The sequence below is a fragment of the Rhipicephalus microplus genome, chromosome 5, assembly GCF_043290135.1.
Source record: "Rhipicephalus microplus isolate Deutch F79 chromosome 5, USDA_Rmic, whole genome shotgun sequence".
Lineage (NCBI taxonomy): Eukaryota > Metazoa > Arthropoda > Arachnida > Ixodida > Ixodidae > Rhipicephalus > Rhipicephalus microplus.
This window is the reverse complement of record NC_134704.1, coordinates 15,082,319-15,106,223: the sequence shown is the minus strand read 5'-3', so window position 1 is coordinate 15,106,223 and position 23,905 is coordinate 15,082,319. Positions and strand designations below refer to the sequence as shown.

General features: G+C 45.4%; 1 protein-coding gene across 1 annotated transcript in view; it reads left to right on the top strand.

The window, feature by feature from the left end:
- LOC119174955 (fibroblast growth factor 9-like) overlaps positions 1-11,528 on the top strand; it is a 110,092-nt gene extending 98,564 nt beyond the window's left edge. Inside the window, exons 2-3 of the mRNA XM_037426102.2 lie at positions 1,950-2,053; positions 10,989-11,528. Of these exons, the coding sequence (XP_037281999.2) occupies positions 1,950-2,053; positions 10,989-11,192 (308 nt within the window). The 3' untranslated portion in view covers positions 11,193-11,528. The remainder of the gene's footprint in view (positions 1-1,949; positions 2,054-10,988) is intronic.
- Positions 11,529-23,905: the final 12,377 nt, after the last annotated feature.

The following is a 23,905-nucleotide window of genomic DNA, read 5'->3' as shown; positions in this document are numbered from 1 at the left end:
CCCACAGACGTTGCTCTTTTATGTGTTGCCTGAGGAAATGGCAATGCCAGGTAGGCGATGCGGACACGCTGCTAATGCTCACTCAATGACGAGATGCTGTAGATACAATTCGTGGTTCAATGGTTCTCGAGGAAGAAGCATTCGCAGCAATGAGAGCGGACCAATTGCAGCGGCGAATGAGATGTGAAGTTCGACGACGCTGCGCAATGACAGATCATCTCGCGAACCGAAGGGTCGTTACAATTCCGGCATCAGTTTTGTCATTGTCATTGTTACATAATGCGAAAAGGTAGTGCGCGAGATATAGATAATGTACGGAGCGATGAGAAGGGTTCGTTCAACCCGTTTTGTCATGCCACTTTGGGAAGACATCTGCGGCGCAGCAGGAACGCCAGAAGGAAGGCGTGGAATGGACGAGCACCATCGTGCCTCCCAAGTGTCTGCCGTATAGCTCGGGGCGCGTGCAATCACCTCCCTCACTGAACTCTTTCGCCGCGCTTCGAAACGCGCGCATCTCCTCCGCGCACGGAGCATCGTATCGTGCGCCCCACCCAGCCATGATAAAGGTCCGTTTATTTGATGAAGACGTCAGCGCCCACTAGGGGAGGGGAGCTGGCTGCGTACTCAAGGGTCCCGTGCCCACATGCATGCCTGCTTCCGCGCAACCTACAATCTCGACGGCGTAATCGTTCTCTTCCGCGGCGCTTTGGTGGCGGGGGCCACGGTGGCATTTAATTACACACGACGTAGGCCTCCGCCGCCGCGGCGGAGGGTATACACTGCACCTCCTCGCTCGTGGCGAACTCTATCCGGGCGCAGCGTGACAAATGACCGGCTCAGCTCAAAGCGGATAGAAGTGAGTCGGCTGGGCGTCCAGACGTGCGAGCATGCGAAACAAGGATGCAAAAATTCCCGGGCTTCGAACGCTGGGGGCTCAGTGAGCTTTAATGAAACACTGCCCTTTCTCCTTGCTGCACTCTTGTCCAAAGAAACTGGGGTGGTGGGAAAGATGCAGCACTGCGAACGTCCATCGTTACTCGACTCCTTACTCGGCTTTCTTCGGTGGGAAGGGCTTGCAAAATAGAAAAACCGAGCTCCGCTTAGGGCGCACCTGTAGTTTCGAGGGAACCGTCGTGTCTCGTGAAAGTTCGACTTGGCTCGTCTAACGAGGTTTAATGCAGGTCATAGGGTGAACGCGTGCCTACAAAACCATGCCCCTGTTTTCGGTGCACCATAAGTGATTTATGGTGACGCCAATTATTTTTATCGACGTTCCATCGTGATTCGTTCTTTGCGCGTTCGACGCAGTTTATATAATTAGCGCTAGTGTCTACGGGTGAGCAAGCGTTTGACGCACCATTAATTGCGACGCTCGTCTGTTCCGAGCCGCGATATTCCGCCAATAAGTTTCTCGAAAAAGTCGGCCACTTATGGGTAATGTGACTTGTGGCTCGCTATTTTTCTTTAGGAAGGGTCTACAAGAGGAAGAGATTTCTTCCTGACTGACACATTTATAACAGTTCACTGACGCCCAGTAGACTTTCCGTAAACCATGATTCATCAAAATACCTTTGATTGATTGATTGATTGATTTGTGAGGTTTAACGTCCCAAAACCACCATATGATTATGAGAGACGCCGTAGTGGAGGACTTCGGAAATTTTGACCACCTGGGGTTCTTTAACGTGCACCCAAATCTGAGCCCACGGGCCTACGACATTTCCGCCTCCATCGGAAATGCAGCCGCCGCAGCCGGGATTTGAACCCGCGACCTGCGGGTCAGCAGCCGAGTACCCTAGCCACTAGACCGCCGCGGCGGGGCCATCAAAATACCTTTGACTAATAGCATCTCGATGATGGTGTGCTTGTTTTACTGTATACTGCCGCCAAAATAGAAAGGCAACTCATGAGCTTGTGTGTGAACCCGTTCTTTCGGCTTATTCTTGCAGCCGTCCTGGAGATGAACGCGGTGGCGGTGAAGCTGTACAGTATTCGTGGAGTGGTCAGCAAACGCTACCTCTGCATGAACCGCAAGGGACAGCTCTCTGGACAGGTGATTACGTCTTCTGTTTGTACTATCACCAAGTTACGGGAGTGAGTGAGTGCGTGAGTGAGTGAGTGAGTGAGATGCAGTGTCTTTCGCGCTTTTCCTCGCCCTCAACCTCGACTTTCATGGACAGACTGAGTAAAACGAAGCGTACAGCACGGCAACAAAAAGAAGGTTGACTCGTCAGATTGACGCAACCCGCACGTGTATTGTGCACGCGAGCTGGGTCTGCCAGATGTGCGGCCCTGTCATTCGTGACGAGCAAAGTGAGTAACGTCAAAGATGGCGTCAAAGGCAAGGTCGCCGCACATGATTGTGATCACTGACACGAGACACCACGAGGTGTATACACGCTTAGCGTAAACGCAAGTGACAGCCGTGTCGGTCGAATGAGGGCGACACACTGACACCGGAATCCGCCCAGATATGACGAGAGACACGAACGAAACTGGTTGCATTTGCGACACAGAGACGCGCTCTTTTTTTTTTTTTCGTCAGCTCGGCAAAATATATGCACATATAAAAGTATATCCACGTGAGATACACACGTGGGTGAGGCGCCCTACACCCGCGGCGTGGCGTAGCGCGTGTGGCACGGCAAACTCAACGGGACGCCAATCAAGAAACTCCACCTGTTGCATCAAAGGGAATGCCAAGACTTACCCGGCGGCGAAAGTCGTACGCGGCGGGAATGTCTACGGTGCAAATATGTAACCGCGTCTTGTTTTATTGATTGCGCATCCGAGCAGCGGCGCCTTCAAAGGGTTGCGAAAACATAATAAGACACAACGCTAACGAAAGGAACCCGCCTCGAATGCCCGACAACGCCCCAGACGAGTCGCCCAAAAGAAGAATCGCTATGATGCATGCGCTGCAGATTTGTCATCTTCGTCATCGTCATCGGCGTTCCCTTTCGTTGGCGTGCGCGTGCAGGCTGGTTCAAATGAACTCCTTTCACTTCACTCGTTATACTTTATGTGGCGAAGAGCGGGCTGTCTTTTTACTTCTCCTCGGCGAAGTATAGCCGTAATCTTACCTTTGTTACGGAGGCGGGCGCGCAAAATAGCACTTGTCGAAGGATCCACGTGCTTATTCCCACTCGCGTTCACTAACGGGAGTCGCAGCTTCTGCGACGGAAAAAATCGCTACTACGACGGAGCCCTATCAAGAGCACAGGACAAAGTGCCTAAATGGCAGTTACTGAAACTGGCATTTCTAGATACAAAAAGATTCCATTCCGTGGGTGCCTTGTCTTCGTCCTATAGTCTCGCTTTTTTTTTTTTCTATAATGAACCTAGGCCCACATGCCAGTACTTCTAAGCGTAACATTTATAGTGGTGACGCCTATTGTTATTGCAGCCGTCACGTATTTAAAATAAAAACGTAAATAAACAAGCGTTCTTAGCTTGGCTGATTGGTTTACGTCGATTATGACAAAGCAGCATAGACGACATGAAGGGCTATACAAGCAACACAATGCGCTGACTTTCAAGCGGTATTTTTATTCTGAGGTATCTACGGCAGAAGGAGCAGAATGCACTGACTTCCCTGCAGCCGCAGTGTTGCAATAACAACGTTACGTGAATGATATCGGCACATCGCACGTTGGTTCTTTCGTTATTCGGCCACAAACGCCTCTAACATTCCGGCCGTGCCTTTTCTTTTTTAATCAGGTTACCCTCAGCAGTGAATTGGCTGTGTTGACGTCATAGGCCTGGCTACCACGTTATTGTGCCGGCACGTTAGGAAGCTGCGTCAAAGACGCGACCTGAAAAACTATGATTAAATTGTCTTGGTATTGTCTTGTCTATTTCACCCGACTCGTCGTCTGCATTGCTTCGTCAAAATTAGGTTAGATAAACCTAAATGTGGTTTAGTACCGAATAGAAGAGTACAGAATAGTACCGTATGCACTCCTGCCTTCCTGCTGATATTTATTACCATTGCGTCTGCAAACCTAACATTATCAAAGAGCCCGCAAGCCGATTTAAGAGCTCCAACGTTCCTTCTGTAAACGCAGTAAAGGTCTCGGAGAGACATGGAAGTGGTTACTATTGCAGCGGGTGCGGCGATACACGCTAAGAGGTTTCCACCCCCGGCAGTTGGTCTACGCTTTCTCTTTGATATTCCCACTGCACTGTCCGGGGAACCTGCTTCGTGTTTTTTTCCTTTGCACCGCCACAACTATTACGTTGTAACTTTCCGGCCTTAGAGGACGTTGACCTCGACAGGATCGATGCTTGCCTGCAATGCACTTCGCACGCATCGCACTACTTGCATTACCTCCCTCATGTGATCCTACATTTGCTCGACTTTATTTGCGGAGCACACAGCACCGTCTGGAAACTCGACTAAGTCTAGTTACTTGACCAGACGGAATGGCATGCGCCCGGAAATCTACGCCCCAAGAGAAAACGCGTCCGCAAAAACTGTCTGTTCCGAGGCAGCGTTCCAAACACGAGGCATCCATTTAGGCAGCACGGCCGGTGTGCTCTGCTAGCAACGTTACAGCGGCCATATTTCTGCGGCAAAGTTGCTCGTAAAGCCCGCGGCATTAGCGTTCCTTTCTCTCCCGTTCTTTCTTCGTTTCCAGTCTTCCGAACGGAGCAACACCAACGTTCTCTTTACGAATGTTCGTCTAGCCCGGGTTTAGCTTAGGTTCCGGCGTTGCGTCTGCCCAGTTTTTATGACTTTCCCGTTCCGGTATGCGTCAGTACGTGCATGCGCATGGTTCTTGTTACGACTGCTTCCTGCGATGATACGGGCTTCAGTATCACCAGCGTGCCTCCTTTTGTTTGCGGAAATGAAACGAATTCGAGCCTTCCGACCGGACTATTCCAGTCTTTCGTTGTAATTTGGGCCAACGCTAGCCGGCGGGCCTCGCGAAGGCGAAATGCGCAGTCCCCATTTCAGAAATCTGGAGTTTTTTTTTTTTTTTCACCGCACATACATGACGGTCTCCATCTTTTATGACTTTTGTGGCTCTAACTTCATCCGCCGCATGCGCGCTCACCGAGTCATTTAGCCAACAAACTGTCAGTCAAAAACTACAGCGATGCATTTCAAATAGCAATAGAAAGAGGCATCTACTACGTACCAAAATGGTTGCGACGCGCCCTCGTTCTTTAGGCTTTGGTAGTTTTGCGGGTCTCCAGTTTACTCAACCCCATCAGTCATTCCCTTCACTTTAGCGCCGTCACGAAAACGACCGCACATCCACTCGCAAACTCGGAGAACACAAAAAAAATATGTGCGCGCTGAACGTTGAGCGATCGGCGGACAGCCTGACGTATGGCCAACATAACTTCGTTATCAGACGATGCGGCAATCGGTGCAACGCGATGTGTTCACCTATCTTCCTTATCTGCTGAACTGTGCGTTCGTTTTGATTTTGAAGCGTGACCGGGCGAACGAAAATTTTGAGAGCGAGCTTATCGCCGGAGTGGGGCGCAAGTATTGTGGTGTTTCAATTTGCGCATGGCGGAAATGTTGTAGGCCTGTGTGCTCAGATTTGGGTGCACGTTAAAGAACCCCAGGTGGTATAAATTTCCGGAGTCCTCCACTACGGCGTCTCTCATAATCATATGGTGGTTTTGGGACGTTAAACCCCACATATCAATAAATCAATTTGCGCATGACCCATACTGTGCCACGGGACACTATTCCATTTGTTCCGTGTCATCACGCTTCGCGGCGCCGGTGCTGCCCCTGTGGCAGTTCCTGACGTATTTCAAAATGGCCAATCAAGGAGGCTTGACGTGGAATAGTGTTTCGTATTCCGTGGTGCGCTTAGGACACTAATAGCATTTACTCTGGCTATATGTAAGCTATACATATTTATTTATTCGTCCATCCTTTTGTCAAACTTCCCCACAACATAACATGCCTTACAGCAGAGCCGAAGTAGTTACACTGATACAGATAGTTCGCTATGAAAGCCAGTATCGATTGTAGATTCGCAGTGCCGACCACACTGTGACAAACTTCGGGATGCGGTCGGAGCGTGGTTTCATATGAATGGGCATCGAGCACTGTAGTGGCTGTGCAACAAACAAAATAAACGCAACGCGTACCTTAATCGCGATGCTTTTTCACTAGACTTCACAGCGTTGCCACGCTGCCTCCCCGAAGGCACAGTCACGATCTTCGCGTCGCTCGAGCCCACACTCAACGCCTGCACTCCTAAAAAAAAAAAAGGCAGTGCTCCTTACTAACTTTGAGGTAGTAAATTATTGTCACAACATTCACTACCTAAGTAGTAACTGCAGGTAGTATACCAGAGACGTGCACTACCTTAGAAGCAACCAGAGGTAGTAAATGTCTGTGGTCTACTACCTACAGTTACTACTTATGTAGTGAATGTTGTGACAACAATTTACTACCTCAAAGTTAGTAAGTAGCACTGCCTATTTTAAGAGTGTGGGTACTTGTGTGAATTAGCGGGCTGTTTTTAGAATATCGTACACAACACTTTGCATTGACGCTTGTCGGCACTGCGCAGGCGTAATACACTGACCTGTTTGGCGCTATCATATCGTGCTCACGAATGATAATTCCGTGTACGCTATTCTAAAGGTGTCTAATGCACGCTGTGAGTCCTTGTTCCATTGAATAACGGTTACACCATTATGGGAGAGAGAGAGATAGAGAAAATTTGTAGTATGCAACACAGATTATTGGTCTTGTAAGTTGTAAATAGGGTTTCGCTTAAAATTCGCCGCTATTTTCTCGATTGCACGTCTCCATAGTCGAAGCAATTCAATCACAATTTGTTTTTGTTTTTCTCCTTCGTGTCTCAAGCCCGAAAGGATAAAGAGTGTGAGAAGCCGCGTAGCGTGAAAGCAAGGTCAACCGAAAACGTGACCAATCGGCCACCTTGCACCAGGGGCGCAGGAGAGAGGACCGTGCGTTGGAAAGTGCACAGCATGCAGAGGCTCACACACGCAATGAAAAGTTCATTATTCAGCCCGTCGCAACAACCGCGTTGTCTTCCACAATAGAAATCGTATAGAAAATCGGTACGGTGGCATGTTCGGGGACAGCGCGAAAACGAGTAAAAACGGAAGAGAACATAAATAACGCGTAGGAGCGCCGACTCGGAACTGAAAAGATTTATTTGAAGAACACACGACCGTAAAGCAAAAAAAAAAGGGGGGGGGGGGGGCGTATCGACATTGCCACACTTGCCCATCTCTTCTGACGAGGTGCTGAACTGAAGTACACGGCGGTGGCCGTCGCTCTGGCGCCGACTCTGACCACCTGTCCCTCCTCGGGGCTTCACCCCTTTGCCGTCGCGTTCCCGCCGACTCGGGTGGCGTCTCGGCGCCGCGCATTGAAAAAAGAGGAAGAGGGGACAAACGCGGAAGAGCTAGGCTCCGGAACCGAGTCGCGACGGAGCACGTGTGTCGCTGGCGGACATTGTTGTCTACGTCTCTCGCAGGGGAGGGCCCCCCGCGTGGCACTGGCAGCTACACAGTCGCCGGCGGCTGCACTGTACGCGGCAGCAGTCGCTGAAGGTGAACAGGCTGCCAACGCGGGCATACGTTGGCGAATACAAGCTGCGAACCCTCCCGAGTCCCGTGCAGCCGTTTTAGACGCTTCCTTTATTTCACTCCAAAAACAAAACAGAAGTGACGGGAACTATCGCGAAAAGAGAAGTGCGAGAAACTTTTCTGCGACCGCCCACTCTGTCGGCGGTTTGCCGAGATAGTCTGCAAATGCGTCTTTCTTCCGAAAGACTGCTTCCTAACACAACCTTTCTTTTTTATCTTAACTTCTTCTTTTTTGTTTGTTCATTTTTGTAATCCATTCATCTGGCCAAATGTAATCTGCCCACGTTACATTACATGGCAAATGTAATCTCTCTATGCAATAGCGTTTCGTATATTTGCCACAGCCCAATCCTTCATTGATGCCACTGCTGATTTTTTTATATTGATTAAAATATCTTCGTCAGGTGTTGAATGTATGTTTAAAAGCGAGGTGTGTTTGGATACGTCATTGGGGCTGCGTCTCTTTGGCGAAAGCCGCACCTAAGCCATGTGGGTATCAGCTTATCCATGGAGTGCAGTCTAAACCATGCCTATCACAGCAGAGCACCTTATCAATGCTGGACACTGACAGTGCTTACGCTTCGGGGTGGCGTTCAGGGAGGTCAATGCTGCGCTTTACCGCGTAGAAAATATCGCCGCTCATAATCTCTTGCTTAAATTCAGCAGTGCCTGTAGCTTCGTATTTTTAAATGCGTATTCTGGATGTAGCATATCTGTTATGTTGCAATAAAGCGTACAGTGTGAAAACAATCTGCTCATTCACATCAAATCACGCACAACAAATAAAACCATTTGAGGCGCTATAAGCCAAATAGTCTTGATATTAGGTGCGGGCAGCAGTGTATATAGTAAAGTATACAGGGTTTAAGTCGAAGAACCTGCATGCTATGATTCTATTCAACCCTTCCCCCAGTGCAGGGTAGCATACGGACGCGCGTCAGGTTGGCCTCCTTTCCTTCCTCATCGTTGTCAAAGAAGGTATTTTCGAGGCCAGACATACTTAGATAAATGTTTCAGAAAACCGAAGTGAAAGAAACAAATATCCGGCAAAGGTGTCAGATATTTTTCTCTTTTTTCTTCTTTTACTTTCTTTATTGATTCGAAACGCGGCGCTTTTTCGCTGTCGCATTCGTGAACTATACATGTATACACGTCAAAGATGAACCCGGTCTTCACTTTGAAATATTAATCTTTGAAAAAAAAAATGAATGCGAAAATTCGTACCGATCGTTGTGCCGTCCGACTTCATAGTGGATAAGTGAATGCGGCTTCGAAATCTTCACTTCAAAGGATTGTGGCGGCCGGAAAGTTTCGATCTTCTTATACGGCGCTATCTGCAAGCATCGACGTTACAACAGGCTAAGCCAATCGCTTGCTTGTTTACGCAGTTCAGACTATGTAGCGGCAAACGAAACCGACCACTGCGACACGTCGAGACAAATTAGATATCACTTGAATAGTAAACGGACGATATGTCATGTCAATCCAGCGAGAAGCAAGATATCGATGTCACATGTGCACGGGACTGTATAACCACTCTGTCGCTTAGAAAGGAAATGCAACAGCCCCGCCGCGGTAGTCTTGTGGCTAAGGTACTCGGCTGCTGACCCGCAGGTTGCGGGATCGAATCCCGGCTGCGGCGGCTGCATTTCCGATGGAGGCGGAAATGCTGTAGGCCCGAGTGCTCAGATTTGGGTGCACAATAAAGAACCCCAGGTGGTCTAAATTTCCGGAGCCCTCCACTACGGCGTCTCTCATAATGGGACGTTAAACCCCGCATATCAATCAATCGAAGGGAATACAACACAGGGAATGCATATATATATATATATATATATATATATATATATATATATATATATATATATATATATATATATATATATATATATATATATATATATATATATATATATGCATTACTCGTGCACCTCTGCCTCAAAGTCCAAAGGCAGCGGTGCTGCTTCTCCGCCTTGTACTAAATGCGGTGAAGTGGTCATCCTACCCTGCCCGCGCTTTTCTTCTTCAGGCCGAAAAACTCTATGGGGGTAAGAAAGTTTCCTCACGAAATTGTGAAACAGATAGTGTTCCTAGTTGGGTCGACGTATATATAGTGCGCAAGGAACTATCGCGCATCATTCTGACAATGCTTCGAAATACCGGACTGAATTACTTACGCAGACAAGGACCGAGAACTCGGTTGCCAAAGACCACCAGGCTAACGCCACCGGAAAGAACATCAACACCACCATTACGGCAGCATTGAAATTAGTCAAAACTTGCAACCTTCGATGAATCTATGTCGTTTCGGCTTGCTGCTTTCAGAACAAATGTAAAATTATTCAAAAACTAGTTTAATGAGCGAGTTCTTCGAGATTCTGCGCGTATTACACACAGGGGTTTCACGACATCTGACACGACAGATCTCTAATCACGTCGCATAACCAAGGTGATGACTTGGACATTTGGGCACAGCGTTTCGATTGTGAACTGTAGCCAGAAAAAAAAAAGAATTAGGGACTAGCACTGGTGCCGCACTCATGTGGTCGAGACGTACCGCATGATTCAGTTTTTTTACAATGTTACTGTTGACACACGATGAGTGATCAAGGCACCGCTGTTTTCACATGCTGCACGTTTGGTTGGCGGCAGCTTCAAAACCACGCAACTGTTCCCCCGAACAGCTGTTTTAAGTATCTCGAAACTTGAAATTACTCGCATGCTTGTGCCTTTGTAGGGACGAGCTATAAGTGTCTGGTATTCGAACTGACATTATTGATCATTGTGTTTTTGAATGTACTACCTCTCGTAGCCCTTGATACTATGCAGTATTATCTTTTTAAACTCCCTCTATATATCTATCTGGCTTGTCGTTAACTAAAGGTATACCAATAATTTTTCAGTGACATATATGCATCCCATTATGACGTGTCTATCAAATATTGTTGTCTTCGCATTGGTGAATCGCATCACGCCACTTACATCAGTTTATGAATTGTGTCACCCTTTATGCCATGAATAATATCTTAGACAGAGCTATTATTATGTTCGTGTAGTTCTTGTGCTACCGTGCTGATAACTGTCATTGTTCTGCTTCAATCGATTACACTGAGCATAACCTACTTCTGAGTTTGTCTACTGAATTTTTCCATTTACTTTCACGTTACTCTCTCATTTTCTTTCATTTACTGTTGAGTGCGTATTTTACATCTAGCATTTTATTTTGCACTCGGTACATCTCCCATAATTTGTGTTAGCCTTTCGTGTAACATGCAATGATTTTTAGTGCTTAAAGACAGTTGGTCTAATAACGAAGCCCTTTTTATCTTAAAAATAACGTGCTGAGCGAACTGTGCTGACTCCTTGTCGTTCTTCTTTTGCCTTTGCAGAAGCGACGCTCGGAGAAGTGCATCTTCCAGGTGAACGAGCTGCCCAACTCGTACACCACTTACTCGTCCATGCGCTACTCACGTGGTACGCGCTGGCGGTGGTACCTGTCCATCGGCAAGAACGGACACGTCAAGAGGGGTCGCAGGCCGCGACAGAAAGGCACCAACTTCCTGCCCCGAAGCGTCAAGGACTTCAAGCCATGAGCCCCGAAGACCTGTGCTGTACCGACCCTCACTAACCGTCGTTCTCTCTTCACCCAAACAACAAAACAAAAACCCGAGGCCTCCCTGCTAATGGCGAGACTATTCGGTGCGACTGTTGCCCCGTGCCTGGTGGCACACGACATTGCCGGTGACAGCACCAAAGTGAAAAAACCGGCCACGCCGGACTAATCCTGCTGCAGTGCCGTTGTTCGAGTCTCCGAGATCAACGACATATTTCGACATTGCCGTGCCGCTTCACAGTTACCAGTGACCGGCACGGTCACCACTTCATGGCCGCCTTCCACCAGAGGTCGCCCCGACTCGTCCGCTCAAATCAGGCCGACGTGTCTTGCGCCAGGGTGTTGTGCCGACCCTGGCTGTGCTCGTTTCAACACTTGTCTGCGGCCACACTCTTTCTTTGCCGCAGATTCCTTTCTTCGTTTCGCTAGAACAAGAACTACGGTGGTGCGTTTCACATTTCGCCACTTATAGTTCTCTCGCCGTGCGCTTATCGGCGCGCGCTAATATCGTTGATGAACGCAGAAGCGAACCCACTATGGCAGCTCTCGTTCTAGTACGAAGAAAAGTTCACTGTGAGGCCCTGTGTACGATTAAGTGACTCCTATAGACGTTTACGTCCCTACCAAGCTGCTTCGTGTGCATAGGCCGAATGAATGTAGTTTTGGTTCACCCCTGTCTTCTTGCATTGCCAAGGACAAAATTCTGTCAATATTCCGCTACTGAGCCAGAATAGTGACGGCTAACTGCATACTGTAACTGTCATTACGTCGTAAATTTGTGTTTGGTTGGTAGACGGCAACGAATGTTCACAGTATTTCCTAAATCTTGAGACGACAGGTCGTGTGCCCAGTTTTGATACAAGAACATTTGGCGACCTTGTGTTAACATCCCAGCATATGTGTAACTTGTTTTGTTCTTCGTATAAAAGAAGATGCAATGCGATGTAAGTACGACACTTGTGTACGTCTCTGTTGGCGTGTGCTACATGCCTGGTTGCACTTCTAGGAGTGTTGACTGAATGCAATGGTACCGGCACACCCGATTGTTTGGTGTCGCTGGATTCAACGCACTGTTGACGTCTGGACTTCTTGTGCTTTTCTACGACGCTTGGAGACCATTGCAGAGTGGGGGTGGAACATGCACGCTTGTGGAATGGACAAAGGCTGTGCTATCTCGAGTTACTACAGTATCGTGTATGTGCATGTGTTTTTGCTTATTTTTGTCTTTTTGTGAAGCACACAAAGGCTGCTCGCAGCCACGAAAGAAGCTGGTGTCCCCACAAGCGCCTTACTGTGGCTCGAGGATTTAGGACGACGCGCCGATGCAATGCGCTCCCTGCGTTTTGCGATGTGTATAATAACGCTATAGCTACGCAACACCGACTAAGCGAAGTTGTACATTTCCCGGTGAAGAAGTGCGCCCTCACGTGACGTCGGACGTGGTGGATGACGTAGCATTCACAAAGTCTGCCTATGCTACCTCGTAGCCATAGGCGTGTTCAGGGTTTCGCCATTGCATGTAAAAGGGAAATGCACGGTATTGTCGCAGCACCCCCCCCCCCCCCCCAATCTTCCGTCGCCATTGATCAAGTCCGAAAAAAACATTGTTCTTCATGGGTGCTCTTTAAACAATGGCTGGGACAGATCCGACTGATTAACGGTATGGGGCAGACTCAAACCCCTCCCCCCTCTACCCTGTGCGCACGCCTATGAGCTTCGTGTAATTCGGTATTAATGCCCTCTGTATGCGACAGCCGCGCACACAAATATTATGGGACGTCCTGCCTGGGCACGTGCAGTGTATTACCGCAGGTACCACTTCGTCGTCCGTGACCACTTCTTTGTAAGCGTGCACGGCCTCACTTAAACTGGCTGTCTCAGTGCAGGCATTCGTAACGAGCTGCTACTAGCCGCGCATTTTTACTGTTTTGTACTGCCATAGCTATAAATAACTGCTTTAAGAATTGTGTTGTGTTTTTGTATATAGTTGAGAAACACACGGACTTAAGCAAACCACGACGCGGCGTCTGAAGTGGGTCTTCCTGGTGTTCAGATTTTTTTTTTATTTAGCGTGTGTGTTTGTGTATGAAGTACACGTTCGATTGTTTCCCGTATTTTTGTTCCTTTCTTAGTAAAATACAGGAGCCCTGGCGCTAGCAAGAGTTCAAAAGATCTGAAAGACTAAAAAAGAAAGAAAAAATCGTACGTTGATAGGATTTGGGGCTTCAATCCTATAAGCCCCGTCCTTCGTTTCTCCAATATCTTCTTTTTTTATTCGCTTCTTTACGTTAAACGAGAGGAACCGCTTGCTCTCAATACACTGTGCAAATATTTGTGAGAGTTGTAGCAAGGCTCAAACATGTATACCATTCACTGTAGAGAGTAGAAACCAACTACGCCGTTGAGCGCTCACTCGATAGCTTTCGTGAATGAATAGCTTACACGTGGTCTATAAATTCCCAGTTGAGCCGAGGTTCACCGCTAAAACTCGAACCAGTGCGATGAGCAGTGATAGGTATAAATATTTATCACCTCTAGCACACTTATCTCGGCTCACGCACCTCCAGTGTTTTCTATGATTTGACGGAATAGCCTCACATTATTTATTTTGTGCTCATTTTCCGCAAAAGCCTCATCACTTTTTTTTTCTTTTCTCTTCCTTTTTAAAATGTCAACAAAATTACGGACGCTTCCGGAATTGTCTTTATTACTCTTTATTTACCTTATTTATTAACATTGTATCACAGGCAGCACTCTCTTTGAAAAATGCATTTGCTGCCTTCCCTCATTTTTCCAACACATTCTTTCTCATACAACGAAAAAAAAATGTATATCATGTCGTCTTCCAGGCGATCAACACGTTCCTAACCAAAGTCTCTGTCACTTTATCTCAGCATAGATGTAGCGTGCCCCGCGCAAGACTTTACAAGGACTCCCCTAATGTAAATCATACCTCAATATATGAATATTTGCTCGCTGACTTTTCAATAAGCAGCGTATTCAATATAGAAGTTGAATCATTTACTCTGTAGGAGTAGCCATTAAATTAGCTTCTCTGTCAAGCCAGCGAAAGGTACGGTCGAGTGAACTGCTTTTGAGTATTTATATTTCAAGACTCCTTAGGCATACTCTCAAAACACCATCTATGTTTTTTTTTCTTTTACATGCGGGCACAAATGACGACAAAGCTATTGCTAGTATAGAGGCATTTAGAAAGTCCCCAAGCAAGGGACATCGCGTGCAGTCAATTGTTACCTACCTCACTAGCTTTTGTCGGCTTTTTTTTCAATATATTTTGTGTTGTGCCTAGCGAAATGGCTCTTGAGACTGGCGTTTACTGCTTAGAGCAGCACAACAACTTTCCTGCACCTAGTTTTGCCCTTCCTGCCTTAGACTTAGAGGAGTAGCCCTGACTACGGCGAAGTGCATCTGCACTTTAGTGCACTTCGTATACTCTGGACGTAACTTGAAAGTCTTTTTTTTTATCTTTAAAACCATTCTCTGAGGTATAGCATATGGTGTGAGAGGGGCACATAATGATTCACGCAACTGCTTAAGAGATTAGACGTTTGAAAGCAAGGGCAGGTAAATTCAAGACCTGAGCATACGAAAAAGTGTGCGTAACATCAGCAGCACAGTGTCAAATGCATGCATGGGTGATTCCGAAAGAAAAGAGTGGTGGTGGTACTGGTGAAAAACGGACAGGCCCTACAGACTGGGCGACATCCTATAAGTCCAGAACATCCAGAAGTTGAAATCGGAACACGAAAAATATCTGTCCAGAAACTATTAAATTGTGTTTCGAATTATTTAGAAAGTGCAGCGGCTAAGTGAAATATTGCGATTGCGAAATCTGAACTGCGAACCGAAGATTCCGAGGATATAAGAGAACGCACAGAGCTGTCGAATGAGCCAATCACAAATGTTGACAGCAATCATTAGCGATGATATTCTCCTCCAGCATGTCACGAAGAGAAAGCTGGTCGCGATTTCGTCGCAGGAAGTATCCAAACACGCCGCCAAAGATGGCCGTGAAATGAGTGTAGTTATAAACTGAACGTCCTAACATGAAAACAGAACTTGCGTCGACACCAAAATCTGCTGTATATCGCCCTTTTGCAGTAAACATCGTTAGTAATGCATTTTACTGCGTGATCGACGTTCGAAATACCGTTGTGCATGCTTTGCCCATCCTTGCACCCAAGAAATTACAGGGTCATTATTGGCAGCTTTGACGCCACGTAACTACAACGTCATAACAAAACAGATGAGAAAGAAATATCGATCAACAGAGTAGACAACTACGCACAACGATCAGCGGCAAGGCTGTCACAGTTCTGATATATATATATATATATATATATATATATATATATATATATATATATATATATATATATATATATATATATATATATATATATATATATATATATATATATATATATATATATATAACTTTAAATTTTCGTGGTATGTTTGTCTCTAGTTCATATTGATTGATTGATGTGTGGGGCTTAACGTCCCAAAACCACCATATGATTATGAGAGACGCCGTAGCGGAAGGCTCCGGAAATTTCGACCACCTGGGGTTCTTTAACGTGCACCCAAATCTGAGCACACGGGCCTACAACATTCCCGCCTCCACCGGAAATGCAGCCGCCAAAGCCGGGATTTGATCCCGCCACCTGCGGGTCAGCAGCCGAGTACCTTAGCCACTAGACCACCGCGGCGGGGTCTCTAGCTTATATTAAAAAAAAACTATTTCAAAAATGATGCACTTTCTTATTTAAGACTGCACTGAATGCTAAAAGCGTCTGGTAACTAATGCGAGAAAGCAATTTTTTTATTTATTTGCGGACGTGCCACTTTTGGCTGGTGCGAGTAATACTCAGGTAACGTCACTGCATTTTCTCCACCTCGACACATTTTACTCCATCGTGACGAGTATTTAATGACTCCAACAACCGATCTTGCATCCTTTCATCAGCCATGGGCCTTTCTTTCAAATATTGCTACCATTTTCTGCGTCCTTCCCAAAGTGCAGCTCAGTTTTGCTGATTTGTTAGATGTCCTGAACGTGTTCGTCGAGTTTGTGAGCGGCGCGAGTAAAGCCAGTTTTGTGCGTGTGTTGAAGATTGGGCGAGTTGGTTCGTCGTACTTGAACTGGTATAGCGCATTACGGGGAAGAAGAAACGGCCGAGCAGACCGGCACACGAGGACAGAGCGCTCTGTCCTCGTGTGTCGGTTGGTGAACGTGGAGTTGGTGAACGTTAGCAAGATGTACCTTTTCAGCACACTCAATGCGCTTGTGCAGGGCTGTATACAGTCCACGTTTCTATAGTGTTCCGCATTCCGTCGTTGTGAGCAAACCTAAAGTAGAGACCGAAAAGAAGTAAGATTGCGCTAATAATGTATGGCTCGAGAAGTAGATTTCGACCAACTTTGTCGTGAGAGGTTCTTTAATAGAAGGTAAAACGAGTTTCCAACTTGCTTTGACTTCAGCGGCACGTGAATGTGACGTCAAGTACTCTGAAGTTTATTTGCTGATCTGAGGTTTAAGTAGCGCAGTGAAAAGGTCTCCAGACTAGCCACGTCTAACCTTTGGCTCCTTTGAATAGAATTCAATCCTTTCTCACCACTTAATAATCATCTAGACTCGGACAGACTTCGTCAAGTCTTATGACGTCACAAAGACTTGTTGCGGTAACTTCAATGTGACATTGCCATTCGTCTTACGGCTTTTTCTCTTTTTTTTTGCTTTCCCTTATTATTCATTGAAACTCGCACGTGGCTTTTTCGGATTTTAGCAACGTTGGTTACCCATAAAGCTGAACTTATTGTTCTATAGTATAGTATTCCCTTAAATAACCCGAAAACACTTGAATAACAGCTGTGGTAGACAACGTGAAGTGGGTGCTGAACAAAACAAATATGCTCGATTTATTCTGAACGTCGTACTTTGGTCGCCAATTGAAGGTGGCTGTTCAGCGGACCAATAGCGAAAGGAGACGCGAAAATCACGCGTTCAGAGTTCCTTCCAACCTGCTGTGTGTACTGCAAACTTGCTGTTATCAGGTTATCTTATCTACAGTGTTACCAGAAACGTCGCAATCTTCTTTATCTACACCCAGTGTGGCTCACTTGCTAAAAGCGAAAAATGTACGCCAATCCTGAAAACCCTGACAAAAAAAAACAAATGTGCCAAATCTCAGAAGGAACTTGAATCCAAAAGCAATACCTTGTATATCTATCGTGTGCTGGAAAGACTGGATTGTGTGTTGGGAAAGTGTTTGAGATGCATTTTGAGAATTTTACAATTGAAGGGCTTCCGGTGAACGAGTGATGAGCGTGTGTGAGAGGTGATGTTGTCAGTACACCTTTTGTTAAACTTTCTACGGCACCTCGCACCTTGTGCTGTTGGTGTTTTAGTATTTCACGGCATTTCGTATACGGCCCCCTTATACTTCAACAGCAACGTTTGTGTTTTAGTTCAATTAAAGCGTGTCACTCCAAATGCTCAAGCAATGAGATATATCCAGATCCACACCGTATACTATACAACGTGACGAAGGTCACAATGACAAAATATACAATACAATTAAAAAAGAAGGCTACGTCGCCTAACAGCTGAGGTGTGCAATAGACGACCGACATATGAAGCGTGGTTTTCCACTTTTATACTTTTATACCAGGACTTTACTATTAGCTGTGGGAGCTGGTACAAAACCACTGCCCACATCGGAAGAATAAAATGTTGAACGTACAAAAAAGGCAGTTCCTAAAAGCAGATTTTTTGGTTATCTGAGGCCTTTCTTTGGACGGAATTACGTGTCGAAGTAAAGGCAAGACGTGTTAACGGCCGTAAGCAAGTTTCGTGCAGTAATGAGTTATCATTGTCGCGTTGTCGCTATTTAATGATGTTTTCTTCCTGGTGTAAGCAAGTCGTACGCTCGTACGCGGCCATTATTAGGGTTTTCCCCCGATTTCCCGTCCGCATTCATATCCAGGCTCATAGCTTTAAGTGTAGATAGTCTATATGCATATACCGAACTCGCTCATCAAATGTAAAACATGCACATGTCTTGTACATATAATACTTCCTTTTTTGTTTCATGTGGTAATGTGTTGCTTTACTCCCGCATTTTACTTTATTGTCTGTTAGCGTTCCGATTCAACAACAACAACAATTAAAAAATGTCCGACACACATATTGTGTGTTTAAAGTTAAAGTTAGTAAAATACGCAATGTTTATGCGGATTGCATGGGGAAAGCAAGTTGTACGGGTATAACGCATCCGACTTATAGATCGATGTATGATGGTATATGGTATGGCATGGAATTAGATATTGTGCGACCGAGAACTAATTTAAAAGTCGGAAATCTGAAATCACTCTGAGGCGCTACAACAATGATCAAGGTACTATTCGTACATCAATAGGAGGGTGATGTGCTGACAAATCATCACAAAATTGCACCGTAACCACGCTTGCCCCCCTCCCTTTCTTTTTTTTTGATCTCTCTCTCTCTCTTGCATCAAGCGCAGTGTGGTATAGTTGTTACTGTAGCATAGATGTGCATAAAGCGATGCGTAAGATTTGTTTTATTCGTCTATAATATGTTCACATAATGATATAATATAGTAATGTACGACAGTTGTGTTTTTTTTTTCTTTTGTCCCTGTGTACAAGACGTGCTGTAGAACTCTTAAAAAGCCTTGCAGTGGATACTTCTACGAAATAAACATTTCTTTTTTCGCAACTGCATACGACTGTCTTTTCTCGTTTTCTATCGGTCAACCGGTAAAAATGACCTCGTGTCTATGCTTACCCTGAAAAAAAAAATGCTCAGCGGCGTACAATAAATGATGATCCGTTCTCGGTCGAGCCTTTCACGTCCGGAATCCGCGGGCAGCATGGCCGGGCGTGTGCTACAACCATTGGGTAAGTCCCATCCCTCACCGCTGGTCTACTAAATAGGAGCAGGGCAACAATTAGCCCTACAAACGGGTATGTATCGCAGAAATCCGTGCGGAATATGAAAAAAAAAACCATAATCATCATCATACATGCGTTTGTGCCACACAAATTGGGCAAGTCCCTCTGCGCACAACTTTCACTAAAAAGGAAGGAGGTAATTAGTTAACTCGTAGTGCGCGTCACCAAGTCCCACCACTGTCACGTGCTACTTGGTGATTATTACAGGTAATAGCTTCACCATCACTCCAAAGCTTAACAAAGAGTGTTTAATGAAGAGAAGTGATGCAATTAACGCATCTTTTGAAATAATTGCAAGACATATATATGTTAGCCTGACAAAGGGAACGCCACCAGCATCGCGAAGCGGAGCTGGTTGAATTTCTCTCTTTTTAGTGCCTTTTTATATTATCTAATTTTACGCCGTCAGACATAGAAAGTATCAAACATTGAATCATGTGACGCAACAGTTAGTTCGACAGATAAAAAAGTATGTGAGACAAGGTTTCTTCTTATGTTCGAACACAACCTGAGACATCGCGGTCTGCTTTGCGCAAACGTAACCAGGAAAGCCCCAACTAAACATATCGCGTTCATTTACCGGTAGAAACAAGCTCCGGTACACTAAACGTAGAGTCTGTTCAAAAATATATTGGCATACAGACTCGATCGTTGCCTTTGTTTTCTGAAAAAAATCAGCTTACGTCGATATTGCGCGAGACAGAACTGATCCCACGATCGAAATAGCTTCGTCTGTAGTATGCAAACGCTACAAAATTACACAATGTGCCAAATTCTTGATTAATTTGTTATACTATTACAGCCAACTTTTAAGCGTCACCCGTGGTTCAAGTACGGCGTTCCTTCGTGAAGACGACAATCTGTCAAAATCTGTCAGGCGGCAATGACTACAATATTACTTGTTACAGTGCCTTTGCAAACAGACAAAACGAAAGAAAAACGGGTGTTTTCCGCCGCTTCGCGTCACAAAGCCACGATAATAAACAGCCTAAATATTTTTAAACTTTAAATTATCCAAATTAAGTATGGGTGACAGACACCTAATGATAAAAATTAATTGTTCGATTTTTTTAAAGGGTGCTCCGAAAAAGTTACTTCACGTAGCACCCAATGACTCGCGCTGTGCTGGGCAGTCAGGTAAGTTCAATTATTAAAATGTTATGTTCCGACTAATTATTCTCTCTAGCTGCACTTTAAAAGTTACTGCATTAAGAAGCAGCACACTGCGAAGAGTCACTATAGGAAGAATGCTTTCTGACTGATGATTTGCAGTGAACTCCTTGGCTTTTCCGACATACACAGAAACAAGCACACAGTATATTGGGGTAAAATGAAAGTGTTAAACAGCCTGGATGAAACCGTTACAGACTAGCTCATTCTCTAAACAATGACGCTTTAGCGTAAAGCTCAAGCAGACAGTTTATTTTAGAAAATGACTTTCGAAGTCAAGAACACAAAGTCTGCTATGAGTGAAAGAAAGGGAATTCTAATGACTCGCTTTTCTTTGTCAGATGCAACATGACGGCGGCCGTTTAAAAAAATGTTTCACACTGGCCGTTATAGTATGAGAGGCACTGACTAACACTCCCGTATTAGTCAGATAACTTCAGCATTGGGCTTAATGGTGCCGCATAATTCAATGTGCGCTGGAAAATATCGACACCAAATACATGTATCAAGCTAAATAGTTCGTGCTTTTACAACATGACGCAAAATTATTTTTCTTCTCGATATTCTACGGTGTGGTGAACGACATGTAGCCAAAGAATGCTAGACAAAAGTGACAATGCAGTGTTATGACAAACTATGTCAGTTCAACGAATTAATTAACTTATGGGCGTCCCTACTTTTCGAACAACCTCTCAAAAGTCCTGCCAGGCGAAAAACAAAATGTGGCGAACAACAACACAAATTTCAAGCCCTGCATAGTTCCCCAAAAGCAAGAGTTGCGTATTAGCCGCGAAACACAAGACGATGGTCCTGATAATAATAACAACAACAACAACATCAATAATAATAATAATAATAATAATAATAATAATAATAATAATAATAATAATAATAATAATAATGTGTGAATGTATGTCATCTTGACAGCGAGGGAACCAGCAGAATTTTTTTCGCGCATGTTTCAGAAAAAAAGAAAAAAAACAAAAGCAGGAATTTATTTTTCCTGGGCGCATGGAAAATAATATTATAGCTAATATACTGGGTGTTTCAAGAAATGTGTCATTAATTCTCAAAAGTTAGGCAAATACAATATTCAATCGATGCCTTCACAATTACTTCTCCAATTTTCCAAGTAACTATGGAATGAAATCAGTGAAGAAGCTTATCGCCTCACTGCGTATTGAGAGAAATTTTCAGAACCTGCCCAGTATACGAGCGGAGTTGCCAAGATTTGTCACAGGCTGCACTTCCTCTCGTCCCGACGAAAGCGCTGGAAGCTAAGCAGGGATAGACTAACTGCATGTAAACAGTCTGGCACGGGGCAAGATGGTACGGCACGCGCGCCTCGTGGCCATGAACCTGCCATGAACACTCTCTTTCTCTCTTTTTTCCCTCTTTCAAACACGCGACTTTCTCTCTTTCAAATCGCGCGTGCGCGCGCGCACGTACACGTCGCGGCCTCCCGCGGTGGCCGCAGTAACTCTTAGCGCGCCACGCTCAAATCTGCCAATGCGTGATATTTGGTCTTGTGACGCAATGACCTTTGAGTTTACAACACTTTTCGAGAGAACACGAAGCGGTGTCAAGCTGACTTAGAGAGTTTAATGTAAGTTTCAGGCCGCGTGCTACGCTATATTTGACTCACGAGTTCTCAGGAGTCTGGGCTAATAATGTTCGCGAGTGTTTTCTGACTATGCTCTAAAAGTGTGGCAGGGCCCCTGTAATGAAGGTTGAATAAATAATTATGGGTGTTAACTAAGAAAGTTGAGTTAGTCAACTTTTTAATTAGTTGGGCAGTAATGCGAAATGGCAGAATTGAAGTCCCCGTCAGAAAAACCCCTTTCAGTCCTGAGATTTCGAAAAAGCAACTTCTCACCCAAGTTGAACGACGAGAACGAAACGGAAACGCGAAAAAGCGCTATACTGAGATATTCAGACATCCAGAATGACTGAGCGTCGTTAAACCAACCTCGTTGTGCGAGTGTGTCGGCTGCGCTTGTAATTATAGCATGCATGACAGACATTAGTTTACGAACGCCGAAGAATGACACCTCTGTAATTGCTGTTTTGAACAGTGGTGTTATTCTGCACGTCCGCTCCTTCTGCACATCGGTTTCAGCTTCGCCATTGATTTTCGTTTAATTTAATTGCGCTACAATAATTACTAGATGCCGCTTCTTCCATATCTCGAAGCTGTGATACTTTCTTCGCATGATTAACTCCCTCATTTGACTTAAATGCCTAACTCCACAATAAAAGGTTAATAATTTAAATTTCTTAATCAATATACCAAATGATGTATTAAGAATCTTAAAATGCCTGTGGCAACAGAAAAGTGATTGTGAAGGCATCAAAAAAATATCGCATTTCTCTGACTTCTGAAGATTTTGGACATATTTCTTAAAATACCCTTTGTGTTCCCGAAAAAAAATATGAAGTACAATGTAAAAAAAATGAAATCTCCCCTCTTCACACCTTATGCCTCAGTTCTTTCAGTTAAGACCATTCACCAGCAATTAACAAGAACCTGTCCGGTAATAAGTTCCAGCCCTGTTACCACACATGCAATCACCTACTGAAATAAGCTTTGTTACGTGTGTTTGGCGCCGCATCACGACAGAGTTCTCAATAATCACATGAAATATAAGCACGTGCACGTGACAGCAGTGCACGAGCGACGTACCACTCGTGCGGAAAGTTCGAGTTGTCACTTGTCACACCTGACAGAGCACACATACTCGAATCTCGAAACAATTGATTGATATGTGGGGTTTAACGTCCCAAAACCACTATATGATTATGAGAGACGCCGTAGTGGAGGGCTCCGGAAATTTCGACCACCTGGGGTTCTTTAACGTGCACCCAAATCTGAGCACAGGGGTCTACAACATTTCCGCCTCCATCGGAAATGCAGCCGCCGCAGCCGGGATTCGAACCCGCGCCCTGCGGGTCAGCAGCCTAGTACCTTAGCCACTAATCCACCGCGGCGGGGCGAATCTCGAAACAAAACGTGGTAAAAACGAAGGCTGCAGGACCATACAGAAAAAAAAAGCACCCTCATAGATTTTTATTTGTTTTTTTTATTCGCCTACAACGACTATAACGGGAAAGCGAGTTTCTTTTTCTTCTCAATCAATTCGCAGTGCCTCTGGGGGGGGGGGGGGGGGTGCAGCAGCTTATATTGCTGGGCCTCTCCTTATTATGCACCGACTCCGCGATTGCCCACCGTCCCCCAAGTGACGATGTCATTATGTGACGCCACGTTATGTGACACCATGGGCACTTGCGGTAACGTTACAAATTTTGCAATCTGTCACGTAAACACGTGATTTTTCGCCTCACTCGTGTTGACCCCGCCAACGAGGGACGCCGACAGCCAATTTTCGCGTTTTATGGGACGTTCTAACGCGTTCGCCTTAACATCATAAATAGTTGAAGCGCTGTGTGGGACAAATGATCGCGCTGCCGCACTGGAGCGACGGCGACTGTTTCGGAACGTGTGGTTTAGAAACACGCCCCAAGTTT